The following is a 14,098-nucleotide window of genomic DNA, read 5'->3' on the forward strand; positions in this document are numbered from 1 at the left end:
CTGCTTCCCCCTGCTTGTGTGTGTAAATGTATATTTACCGGCGTATAACACACATTTGTTAAAACATTTTTTTAACTCAAACCCTATCTGCGTGTTGTATGCTGATAAACTCTTTCTCGCCCCGCAGAAGCCGCAGCGGCCACTTTAGATCATGTAACTGCTGCAGCGGCTTCTGTGGGGCCAGAGTCCCACCACCGCTCCCGCCGACTCCCTCTCCATCCCCGGCTTTCATATGTACCTCTCATGAGGGCGCGCTACTAAAGGCGGCTCCAGCGGCATCCTGCGCTGTTGCTGTGCGCTGCGCACTGACGAGTGACGTCCTCAACGCAACATCACTCCGCAGTGCACAGCGACAGCGCAGGATGGCGCCGGAGCATGCAGGAGTGCACCGCCATGAGAGGTAGATATGAAAACCGGGGATGGGGAGGGAATTGGGCGGCAGCGGCGGTAGGACTCTGGCCCCACAGAAGCCGCTGCAGTTACATGATCTAAAGCGGCCGCTTTAAATCATTGAACCGCAGCGGCTTCTGTGGGGCCAGAAAGAGTTTATCAGGGTATATACGCACCTCCACGCACCCTCATTTTAACAAGGATATTTGGGTAAAAAAAACTTTTTTTACCCAAATTTCCTTGGAAAAATGAGGGTGCATGCTATAGGCCAGTGCGGGGTATACCCTGATAAATTCGGTATATCTTTAGTTAACAGTGTACCTCAGACCACCATAGCACATTGTATAGCGATTAACACACTCAAACCCTATATAGTAATGTTATGCATTGGAAAATAATATAATATCACATTATAGTTAACAGCTTAGCTGCTGTCTTCTGGATAGATTGGAGAGGGGAGGTTTGGCCATAACCACAGTTAGAAGGCGATAGCAGAGCCTTTGAAGGGGTTACCCCCAAGAATAAGAGTTAACTCCCCCAACCTGGGGGTCGAACTGCTCGTACCCCTACCAATTACAACAATGGAGGTCAGTTGTCCCCAAAGGGAGTGATGAGACACAGTGGTGCTGGGCCTTTGTCTGTGATGACCGGCATGTGGCTGTTGGGCTGCCTGATGGAAGCAGCTGCTCGTCTCCGGTTCAGCTAATGGATCTGATGTTGGAGCCGATTGGTGACCTAAAATGCATTGGTGTAACTACAGGGGATGCAGAGGTAGCAGTCACACCACCCCGTCATGTCACAAAAGGGTCCAATTCCTCTTTGCTACATAAGAATACAGCAGTATTATAAATCACACATGGTACATAGGGTGAACCGTTATGGAATTTTCATTGCTAAGAAGCAACGTGATTGATGCCCAACTCTAGAAGTCTATTTTACGGAGTGTACTTATAAAGCTTCTAGGATCATTTTCCATATCCACAACGTCAGAAGTAAGTCAGATTGTGAATGACATTGTGTTTGAGGAGCTTTTTTATTGCAATGGCTTCAAGGGGAACCTTATGTTCTGATACCTGGTTTAAAAAAATAAAATTAAATAATATACATATATATATATATATATATATATACATACACACAATATACACTCACAATATTGCAGCCTCCCCATGTATATGAATATAACTACTATACTACTGCCTTCACATGTACAAGAATATAACTTCTATAATTCAAATGCAGAGAAGTGAAAGAATATCGCACTCACCCACAACTATTGCTGAATGGAAGGGATGTTTTATTCCAAGAAATTCATCTGGAGATATACAGGTGGGGACGTGGAGGAGTGAAGACAAGCGACTAGCTTCCCAAGCCAGAGAAAGCGCTTTCTAGCGCAAAACCGGTCGCTTGTCTTCACTCCTCCACGTCCCCCACCTGTATTTCTCCAGATGAATTTCTTGGAATAAAACATCCCTTCCATTCAGCAATAGTTGTGGGTGAGTGCGATATTCTTCCACTTCTCTGCATTTGAATTGTACCGGACTGAATTGTCTCATTTATCTGCACCACTCCATTTTTTGCATTTTTTGAAAGTTCCCCTGCTGACTTCAGCTGCCACGTATACAGCATACTGCAATATACCTATAGACAGTGCCACTTCCTTCTCTTTTTTCCTGCTGCTATATAACTGCTATAATACTGCTTCTATGTGCAAGAATATAACTGCTATAATACTTCTCCTATATACAAGAATATAACTACTATAATACTGCTTCTATGTGCAAGAATATAACTGCTATAATACTTCTCCTATATACATGAATATATCTACTATAATGCTGCCTCCTATATACAAGAATATAACTACTATAATACTGCTCCCATATACAAGAATATAACTACTATAATACAGCTCCTATATACAAGAATATAACTACTATAATACTGCTCCTATGTACAAGAATATAACTACTATAATACTGCTCCTATATACAAGAATATAACTACTATAATACTGCTCCTATATACAAGAATATAACTACTATAATACTGTCTATGTACAGGAATATAACTGCTATAATACTGCTCATATATACAAGAATATAACTACTATAATACTGTCTCCTATGTACAGGAATATAACTGCTATAATACTACCTGCTATTAACAAGAATATAACTACAATACTGCCACCTATGTACAAGAATATAACTACTATAATACTGTCTCCTATATACAGGGTGGGCCATTAATATGGACACACCTTAATAAAATGGGAATGGTTGGTGATATTAACTTCCTGTTTGTGGCACATTAGTATATGTGAGGAGGGAAACTTTTCAAGATGGGTGGTGACCATGGCGGCCATTTTGAAGTCGGACATTTTGAATCCAACTTTAGTTTTTTTCAATAGGAAGAGGGTCATGTGAAACATCAGACATATTGGGAATTGGGACCTGACACCCATAATGTGGGAGTTTTCCAGCAAGATGGTGACCACCACATTATGGGTGTCAGGTCCGAGCATTCCTAGATGAACAGTTTCCCGGAAAGTGGATTGGTCGTCGTGGGCCAGTTGAATGGCCCCCAAGGTCTCCCGATCTGACCCCCTTAGACTTTTATCTTTGGGGTCATCTGAAGACAATTGTCTATGCTGTGAAGATACGAGATGTGCAGCACCTGAAACTACGGATACTGGAAGCCTGTGCTAGCATTTCTCCTGCGGTGTATATAGTAGTATATAGCAGTATATACGGATACTGGAAGCCTGTGCTAGCATTTCTCCTGCGGTGTATATAGTAGTATATCGCAGTGTATACGGATACTGGAAGCCTGTGCTAGCATTTCTCCTGCGGTGTATATAGTAGTATATAGCAGTATATACGGATACTGGAAGCCTGTGCTAGCATTTCTCCTGCGGTGTATATAGGAGTATATAGCAGTGTATACGGATACTGGAAGCCTGTGCTAGCATTTCTCCTGCGGTGTATATAGTTGTATATAGCAGTGTATACAGATACTGGAAGCCTGTGCTAGCATTTCTCCTGCGGTGTATATAGTAGTATATAGCAGTGTATACGGATACTGGAAGCCTGTGCTAGCATTTCTCCTGCGGTGTATATAGTTGTATATAGCAGTGTATACAGATACTGGAAGCCTGTGCTAGCATTTCTCCTGCGGTGTATATAGTAGTATATAGCAGTGTATACGGATACTGGAAGCCTGTGCTAGCATTTCTCTTGCGGTGTATATAGTAGTATATAGCAGTGTATACGGATACTGGAAGCCTGTGCTAGCATTTCTCCTGCGGTATATATAGTTGTATATAGCAGTGTATACGGATACTGGAAGCCTGTGCTAGCATTTCTCCCGCAGTGTATATAGTAGTATATAGCAGTGTATACGGATACTGGAAGCCTGTGCTAGCATTTCTCCTGCGGTTTATATAGTAGTATATAGCAGTGTATACGGATACTGGAAGCCTGTGCTAGCATTTCTCCCGCAGTGTATATAATAGTATATAGCAGTGTATACGGACACTGGAAGCCTGTGCTAGCATTTCTCCTGTGGTGTATATAGTAGTATATAGCAGTGTATACGGATACTGGAAGCCTGTGCTAACATTTCTCCTGCAGTGTATATAGTAGTATATAGCAGTGTATACGGATACTGGAAGCCTGTGCTAGCATTTCTCCTGCGGTTTATATAGTAGTATATAGCAGTGTATACGGATACTGGAAGCCTGTGCTAGCATTTCTCCTGCAGTGCATATAGTAGTATATAGCAGTGTATACGGATACTGGAAGCCTGTGCTAGCATTTCTCCTGCGGTGTATATAGTAGTATATAGCAGTGTATACGGATACTGGAAGCCTGTGCTAGCATTTCTCCTGCAGTGTATATAGTAGTATATAGCAGTGTATACGGATACTGGAAGCCTGTGCTAGCATTTCTCCCGCAGTGTATATAATAGTATATAGCAGTGTATACGGACACTGGAAGCCTGTGCTAGCATTTCTCCTGTGGTGTATATAGTAGTATATAGCAGTGTATACGGATACTGGAAGCCTGTGCTAGCATTTCTCCTGCGGTGTATATAGTAGTATATAGCAGTGTATACGGATACTGGAAGCCTGTGCTAGCATTTCTCCTGCGGTGTATATAGTAGTATATAGCAGTGTATACGGATACTGGAAGCCTGTGCTAGCATTTCTCCTGCGGTGTATATAGTAGTATATAGCAGTGTATATGGATACTGGAAGCCTGTGCTAGCATTTCTCCTGCGGTGTATATAGCAGTATATAGAGAAGAGGGTTGCATTGACAATCCAACACAATGGGCAGCACATTGAACACATTTTATAAGTGGTCAGAAACTTGTAAATAACTCATAAAAGAATAAAGTTACGTTAAAACCAAGCACATCATTGTTTTTCTTTTGAAATTCCCAATAAGTTTGATGTGTCACATGACCCTCTTCCTATTGAAAAAACAAAAGTTGGATTCAAAATGGTTAAGTATGAGATTTATGTGAGATATAATGAGTATAACTATAAAAGATAGATACTCACCAGCAGCTGCTTCATTAATGTTTTATCATAGTAGTGGACAAATTCTGTTTTGTTAGTTGGCGCTGGATACCCAAACCCTGCTATGTGAACCAAGTCACAGAAGTGAATGGCAAAAGAGATGGCCATGAGGCCGGTGGTGGGTTTCTGGAATTAGAGGAGAAGATTAATGAATGCCCCTCACACCAGGAGGCGTCCTATACACCCGCCGGTCAGCCACTTACTATAAGCTTATTGTTTTTTTTGTTCAATCCCAGGAGCCTTAAGGCGGCAACCTCCATGTAGTAGGGATTCAGGATTCGGAGGTTCTCAGGGTTCACGTCCCAGATCATTGGGGGCTTTTTCCAGAAACCTTTTTTAATCTGTGAGAACAGAAGCCACAAAACATGATCATGGCAAAGGTCCATAAAATGATTGGGGAATATAGCATAAATCCTAGGGACCGCCATCACATAAAGGTCCGTTCCTTAATACTTTCTGCAACTTGGGGTGGGGCCCACTTGAGTTACTCTCTAATATATCCTTGCCTTCAAGACGTGGATGCAGTTGAATACTGTGACAGACCGGGAGCTGCAGAAATGATACCTACATAACTCGACATGCCACTGGCTAGACTGGCGGCAGCCGACAGACGGGCCTGCCTTGTTTAGAGGGGTTCTGTAAATATAGCTTTTTGTTTTTTGTTTGGAGACATCTCCACTGTGTGGGGACACTATGAATGTTTGGGGGTCAAAAGTGGCACTATCAATGTATAAGGCAATGAGAAGGCCCTATTGATGTTAAAGGGACACCACTGTGTAGAGAAAGTTATGGCCACTATTGCCATATTGGGATATTAAAGGGGTACTCCACTGGCCAGCATTCTGAGCATTTAGTTCCGAACGCTGTGTGCACTGCGGGGGTCGACCACGCCCCCTCGTGATGTCACGCCATGCCCCCTTAATGTAAGTCTATGGGAGGGGGCATGGGGCAGCGTTATAGACAGGGAGCGGGCTGAGGGCGTACAGGTACACCCTCCGTCCCCAACAGGTTAAAGGGGTAGAGGAAGTTGTGTAGTTATTTCCAGTCTGACCACAGTGCTCTCTGCTGACACCTCTGCCCATGTCAGGAAGTGTCCAGAGCAGGAGATGTTTGCTATGGGGATTTGCTTGTACTCTGGACGGACAGAGGTGGCAGCAGAGAGCACTGGGGTCAGACTGAAAAGAACTTCACAACTTCCTCTGTAGTATACAGCAGCTGATAAATACTGGAAGGATTAAGATTTTTTTTAATAGAAGTAATTTACATATCTGTTTAACTTTAAGAACCAGTTGAGTACCCCTTTAAATAACAGGTACACTGTAATGTATACAAAAAAAATCATATATATGTGTGTGTGTGTATCCACCAAGGGGACAGCAGAATAAGCTTTTGCCTAGGGTGGCAAAAATCCCTGCACCAGCCCTGAACACACTATACATATGCATTGACTACATTCCGGAACACACATAAGCACACCCACAACAAACATATACTCACACAAGCAATATACATACATAGCAATATACAGTGACCCCTAGACCTACGATGGCCCTGACATACGATCATTTCAACATACGATGGCCTCTCAGAGGCAGCATCAACATACGATGCTTTTGTATGTCGGGGCCATCGCATAAACGGCTATCCGGCAGCGCAGACTTCTTCAGCTGCCACCGGATAGCTGTTTACGGTGCCCCGTGTGGTCCGCTGACGATCACTTACCTGTCCTCGGGGCTCCGGCGCGTCCTATTCCGGATCCCCTGCATCGTCGGCGCTCTCCATCGTCGTCATCACGTCGCTGCGCACGCCGTCCCGTCATCCAATAGGAGCGGCGTGGGTAGCGACGGAGAGCGAGGATGCCGGGGAAGCAGAGGCCTTACTGGAGCGTCGGGGACACCTCGGGGACGCGGCGACAGCGATGGAAGACGACATCCCGGGCAGCGGTGACGAGCGGTGACGGTCCGGAGCGACGGGGACAGGTGAGTACAACTTTGTCTAACAGTGGTCTACAACCTGCGGACCTCCAGATGTTGCGAAACTACAACACCCAGCATGCCCGGACAGCCGTTGGCTGTCCGGGCATGCTGGGTGTTGTAGTTTCGCAACATCTGGAGGTCCGCAGGTTGTAGACCACTGTCCTATACTTTACATTGCACGGATCCCTCAACATGCGATGGTTTCAACAAACGATGGTTCATTTGGAACGGATTACCATCGTATGTTGAGGGACCACTGTATATACATATACACACTTATTGACTATGATCAGCATCACTTTGCCCGCCAGTGAGGCAATGAGGCCCTTAAAATACAGCCCAACCTCCAATCCCAAAAATACCCATCTGCCTTACACACAGGCAGGTTCTATACCGTGAGCAGGTGCCGCCCTCACAAGGTGCCATAGCAGCAAATACGGCTCTGTGAAGAAAGTCATAAATAGGTAGAGATGATGCTCGAAAAGGGAGAAGCCAAAGTTGACTGGGGGGCCCAACACTGAAGAGAAGAGTTGTGGCTGAGAGAAGCCAAGCTAAGTAACTGACTCTAATCAGATAAGACCCCCCCCCCAATAACTACATCTCTTGTGCCCAACTCGCAGGTCAGTGAAGATGTGTCCTGTATGAGCATCTGCTTTGATGTTACCCCTTATACGGCACTCACCCGGCATCCATGCATCAGACCAATGGTGGGGCCCTTCAGGGTTATCGGGGTATCATAACTCACCCTCTTCTCATTATTCAGAATTGTTTTTAGCCATTGCAGGTCCAGTCTCTTGTATGGGACCAGCACCATCAGAGTCTCCGGATTAGCGTCCAACCTCAGGTCAAAGAAAGCAGATTCTGGGTAAAACAAGCGCATTGTCGTCTTTGTGCCCACATCCTTCTCATAATTATGGACCGGGGCATTGTTCAATCTGTGACGAAAATCATGGAGAGAAATGGTATGAATGATGTGTATGTCATGTATAAAGAAAATAACATCAAATATCGAAAATAAATTTAGTTCAAAATTGTAATAGAAATTTTAATTTTGTCTAGGGACGTCCCAATACCATTTTTTTAAGACCAAGTACGAGTATTTTTTTATGAGAAAAGGGGGTGTTTTCAGGTTTTATTAGGGAAAGTTTTTTTTTTTTTTTTTTTTATATAAAAACAAAAAAAAAACTTTTTATTTTATCTAAATTTTTGGACTTCTCACAGGGCACTGTGTACTGTCATATGGCTTCATTCATTTTTCCCAGGCCTCTTTAAAAATGAAAGAAGCGATGTGATTGGTTGCTATGGGCAATTACACCACTCTACCTCTGCACAGGTTTTACTAAATCTCCCCCATAGTCTCTACAGCAGACTGGGAAAGCTGGATGACAGGTACGTGTTATTTTAGAATATGGTGGGTGGGACATGGAGATTACCTGCCTATCCATAGGATAGGGGATAACATGGTGATCAATGAGAGTCAGACCTCAGGGACTCACCTCTTGCATCCTTTGTCCTCTGCTTTGGTGCAGGCGTGGTGATGTCACGCCGCCTGTGCCAGGGCAGAGATCAGGCGCTGCTCCGGACTACACCGGGAGTGCTCGCTGGCCAGGGGATTCCTGACAAGTGTCATGCGGCTTAGAAAGCTTACTGCACCTCCATAGTGCTGCGCCAGCAAGTATCGGATTAGGGATCAGGGACATGGGCACGAGTACATGTATTTGTGTAAATGTCCAGTATCGGTCCTGATACCGATCCCTAATTTTGTCACTTGCAGTAAACTTTGTGAAAACCAACATTTTTGTCAGTCTGCAGCACTCTTCATCTACACAGGTTTTGATAACTCCCCCACATTGGCCCTTATTTACTAAGAGTGTTGTGCAGATTTCTTTGTGGGTTTTAATTCTAGACATGTGCAGAAGAAAAATTTTCCTTTTTTTTCCTTTTTTATAAAATTTTCGGTTCAGTAATATTTTCAGTTTTGATTTTCAGATACATTCAGTATTCGGGTGTCCAGGTTTCATTTATTTTCGGATACATTCAGTATTCGGGTGTCCGGGGGGCTCATTTTTTCGGATACATTCGGTATTCGGGTGTCTGGGGGGCTCGTTTTTTCGGATACATTCATTATTTGGGTGTTTGGGGGGGCTCATTTTTTCGGATACATTCGTTATTCGGGTGTTTGGGGGGCTCATTTTTTCGGATACATTCGTTATTCGGGTGTTTGGGGGGCTCATTTTTTCGTATACATTCGGTATTCGGGTGTCTGTGTTTGATTTTTTTTCGGATACATTCGTATTCGGGTGGGTTTGATTTTTCGTATACATTCAGTATTCGGGTAAATCTTTTTTAAGCAGGGGACCATTATCGGGAGTGTGTGCAGGAAAAGAGGGCAGCCGCAGAGATTGGAACATTGGAAGACAGATAAGATAATATGATTTTATGTGATTTATATTAATACATAATGTAATGTTGAATGAATGCTGTATGAATGATTGATGTGTTTGATCGATGCGTTTGATTGTCGGCTGATTTATATATAACATGATATTATACTTAAATCACCGGACAATCAAACGCATCGATCAAACTGTTGCAAAACTACAACACCCACCCAACATGCGGCTGTCTGGGCCTGCTGGGAGTTGTAGATTTGCAACAGCTGGAGGCACACTTTGGCGCAAACACGCATTCGCGCAATGATTTTTAATTAATTTTCAAATTCCTCTGGCTTTTGTCAGAAATGGGTTACCAGGTCAATGACATGCATAGTAATTGCCGTGGGAACATTTTTCATTCATAAAACCTCAGACTTAATTGGATAATTGCAGTGTAGAATGTTTGGTGTCCTAAGCGTTCTACACGGCAATTATCCAATTCTTTACTTTCGTTTTTTTTACCGCATGCATTCGGAGAATAACGAATACATTCGTTATGTTGCCATTCGTTTTATCGTTGCTATTCGGAAATATTCAAAAAAAATTTGTGCATTCGGAACGGCCCGAATGCACGAAAATGCAAAATTCGGTAAATTTGTCATTCGTTCCGAACCGAATTGCACATGTCTATTTAATTCCCCACAATTTATTTTCCATGGTATTTACTAAGGTTTCCCTACATTTTGCACTTTCCCTATATTTTGCTTTTTTTACACATGTTCTGATCTGTTGGGTTTTCCTCAGCTCAAATCCACCACATTTTCTGTGGAAACCTTAGCAAATATGATGTTTTTTTTTTTGTGTGAAAATGTCGGGAACACGCCTCTTTTCGGTGACCACGCCCCTTTTTCGGGGTTTTCAAATCTGGCGCAAATTCTGGCACAGAATCTGGTGCACATCCAGACAAAGCATGTCGATTTTGCAATGAGGGCCATTGTGGTCCATATGTCGGTGGAGCCCATATAAGTCTAAGGACATGGCCGAGTAATGGGCAGAGCACATCCTGGGCGTGCACAACGATCTTCAGACTGCTGACCAATGACAGGACAGTTTACTGACTATAATACAACAACAGATAGGAAGTGTCTCCCTATAAATATGGGCTCACCTGATGACTATGTTGTATCTGTCGATGATCTCCCCCAAGGAACTGTTTTTGAGGCGATTTCCATTCCCGACTACAACACAGCGACGACACTCCAGCCTGAATACAGACAGGAGCAGATTAACAGAAAGCGGACATGAATGTAGAATATGGATTATCGGGTCACATTGTATTTCTATGTACAGTGGTCCCTCAAGTTACAATATTAATTGGTTCCGGGACGACCATTGTATGTTGAAACCATTGTATGTTGAGACCGGAACTCTATGGAAACCTGGTAATTGGTTCTGAAGCCACCAAAATGTCATCCAAAAAATAGGAAAAAGTGAGAATTAAAGAAAAATAAGTAGATAACTAATACAGATAAAGCAAATCCTTAGATATAAAAGTAATAAAGATCTGCTGGGAGCTATAAATCACTGTATACGTCAGTGTTTCCCATCCAGGGTGCCTCCAGCTGTTGCAAAACTACAACTCCCAGCAGGCCCGGACAGCCAATGGCTGTCCGGGCCTACTGGGAGTTGTAGTTTTGCAACAGCTGGAGGCACCCTGGTTGGGAAACAATGGTTTATGTAGAGGAGAGGAGCTTCTTCAGGGTCCTATACAGTACACACAGTGTCCCAAATGGAGCCGCCCTTACTTGGTGTCCAAAGGAGCAACTAACCCTGGCACAGGTAAGGAGTAGTACGGAACTTGTAGTTCCTCCCTGTACTGTAGGGGGCGCTACCAGACACCAGTCAGTGCTTGTACTTCAGTAATACAGGTGATTTACCAGTAAAATGCCCATTCTGATTGGTCAGTTCCTCCAGTTGGGACACGTTTCACAGATCTGGATTGTCCGTAATTGTATGTTGAGTCTGGTTTCAAGTTACAATGGTCCAGAAAAGACCATTGTATGTTGAAACTATTGTATGTTGAGGCCATTGTAAGTTGAGGGATCACTGTATATGTCTGCTGTGTGCACATCCTCTGATGTGAGGGAGTTCAGTATAAGACCCTGTACACCAGAGCTGTAGCAAAAACTACAACTCCTATTGTGGTGTCCCAGCACCAAAGGCTGTCCTGTGGGCTGCGGATCCTCTCGGGCAGGCCTGCTGCACATGTGTTGGGCCCACTGTTGTGATGTTTATTATGGTTATGCACTTTATTATTAGAGATGAGCGAAGTTACAGTAATTCAATTCTGCACAAACTTCTCGGCTCAGCGGTTGCTGACTTTATCATGCATAAATTAGTTCAGCTTTCCGGTGCTCTGGTGGGCTGGAAAAGGTGGATACAGTCCTAGAAAAGTCTCCAGCCACCAGAGCACCTGAAAGCTGAACTAATTTATGCAGGCTAAAGTCATCAACCGCCGAGCCGAGAAGTTCGTGCAGAATCGAAGTACTGTTACTTCGCTCATCTCTATTTATTATATTTGCTGTATTCATTATGTTATTTATGTACTGTACCTTTAAGCGAGATCTGCAGTAGTAACCAGGTGACCCTGTCTGCCAATGGAAACCCCTAAATTGTCCAGTATATAGTGTAGGGGGAGGGGGGTTGCCCCAGTTCTGGTTTAGGTCTAGTCTGAGCTACAGTGTGGAAAGGAGGTGGAAGACGTGTGTGGTGAATTCAGAGGGAAGCATGAGAAAAAACTCTAAATCAAGTCAGCCCTGCCATTCTGCAAACGTTCCCCGTACAGTGGTGAGTCAAACCCTGATGGTCTTAGTAATTGGACCTTGTCAGAACCCTTGTCAGCGTGGGATATCTTCAAATCTCAAGCCTATAGAACTCCAGGCGGTAATAAAAGCACCATAAGTCCCAACAAGGCAATAGGGCTCCCAAGGGTTACACTGCACCCCTTCTAATCTGCTCCGTACTGTATGTAATACCATCTGCACCTGCTCAGTAAAAGATAGTCATCTGTAACCCGATGTTAATGTGTTTCTTACAACGACCCCCCTCGTGTCTGGCCCAGGAGAAGCTGTCTCCACCTCAGGCTAACGGTGCCCTAGCGTCACAAATTGACAAGTTTACCTTGCACCCCCGTGTCACCACATCCTCATGCACTGACAACTTTTTCATCATGCATTGAAATTAATTCCGCTGTGGGAATGGGACAGTGGAATCCCATTAAAATTAATTTTGCTGTGTGAACATAGCCTTATGGAAAGCACAATCTAGCTAGTCATGTGAAATATTATTTTAATAAAAGCGTTTTATGACATTGTTAATAAATCTACTTTGGAGAGCTGCATTGTGTTGCAGAAGAATGACCAATAATAAATTGAATTTTATTTGTATTTCATGCGCCAGCACCTCTTGGAGCCATTTCTCAAACTGGCCACTAGGGGGCAACAAAGACTGGACAAAATTCACGATATCAGCATCGGGTTACATGTGGCTGCTGAGTTAGGATGAGTTCATACAATGAAAAATCAAAGCATAAAAATGGCCATAAAATTAAAAAAAATAGTAAAAAAAAATAAATAAAAAGCGCCTTTTAAACTAATAATGTGTTTAATCGAAGTCTATGGAAAAGCTGGGAGATTTCACCACTCTGCCTCTAGATATCTTATCCTTTGGATAGGGGATAAGATGTCCGATTGCGTGGCCCGGAACGCCAGCATTTTGAACATTTTTGTTCAGAATGCCGGCTGTGCTAGTCTTTGGGACAACACTAACGCACAAATTGCTGTGGTTGTAAACGCCAAATCCAATCATTTCTGCTCCACGCAGAACTTTACGGCTCCACTATAGAAATTCAATAAAGACAAATTTCTAGCAGAATATTTTTTTGTGTGAATGGACTCCAATTTATTGCAGATTTTCCATGTACAAATCTACACAAAAAATCGACAGCATTTCCGGTCTGGGTATATTAATTCATATAGCACCAACATAGTCTGCTGCACAGAGATTGTACAGAACACATTGTCCTGCAGCACGCTAGGCCTTTACCTCTCGATCTCCTGCGGTAGGTGGTAATGTTGGGTGAGTGCCAGGGCCTGCATTATCTCCAACTCTAGAAAGAGATAACCGAATCAATATATATCAGAGATTAGGAAGATGCGGTACATCGCATACAATGATTACGTACTGTATATGTTGTATGTGGGATTTGTAGTTACGCTTGGTTCACATCACAATTAAATTGTAAAATCGGATAAAACGTGATCACATCTGTAAAATCTGATCAAATCAAATACAAAAAGTAAAATCGGATGACTCTAAAAATCATATCCCTCTGGATCTAACTAGACTATTCTGAATCTACTGCGCATGTGTACGTGAAAAATGTTGTAAATTGATGAAATCATTTAGTTATATGATTTCATCTGATTTATATAGACATTAATATTATGAGAATCAGATGCAACTTCATGATTTTAAATTAAGTCACAAAAAATGTGGTTAACCACGATATTTCACCCAACCAAAAATCTGATGGAAACTGAAGTAAATAGACGAAAACTAGCCAATAAATACCACTAGAAATACGATTGTGGGTGATTTTGGGGTAACACATTGTATTAACTAGTCGGATGTTAAAAACATGATGTGAACTCAGCCTTAAAGGACAACTGCAGCGCAATATACACTTATCCCCTATCTACAAGATAGGGT

General features: G+C 43.0%; 1 protein-coding gene across 1 annotated transcript in view; it reads right to left on the reverse strand.

The window, feature by feature from the left end:
- Positions 1-597: 597 nt before the first annotated feature.
- The window catches only part of LOC130293367 (CMP-N-acetylneuraminate-beta-galactosamide-alpha-2,3-sialyltransferase 4-like), a 96,006-nt gene continuing 82,505 nt past the window's right edge, over positions 598-14,098 (reverse strand). Inside the window, exons 8-13 of the mRNA XM_056541970.1 lie at positions 13,433-13,496; positions 10,497-10,592; positions 7,699-7,888; positions 5,181-5,318; positions 4,960-5,103; positions 598-1,463 (exon numbers count right to left, since the gene is read on the reverse strand). Of these exons, the coding sequence (XP_056397945.1) occupies positions 1,377-1,463; positions 4,960-5,103; positions 5,181-5,318; positions 7,699-7,888; positions 10,497-10,592; positions 13,433-13,496 (719 nt within the window). The 3' untranslated portion in view covers positions 598-1,376. The remainder of the gene's footprint in view (positions 1,464-4,959; positions 5,104-5,180; positions 5,319-7,698; positions 7,889-10,496; positions 10,593-13,432; positions 13,497-14,098) is intronic.

The sequence above is a fragment of the Hyla sarda genome, chromosome 10 (assembly GCF_029499605.1).
Source record: "Hyla sarda isolate aHylSar1 chromosome 10, aHylSar1.hap1, whole genome shotgun sequence".
NCBI lineage: Eukaryota > Metazoa > Chordata > Amphibia > Anura > Hylidae > Hyla > Hyla sarda.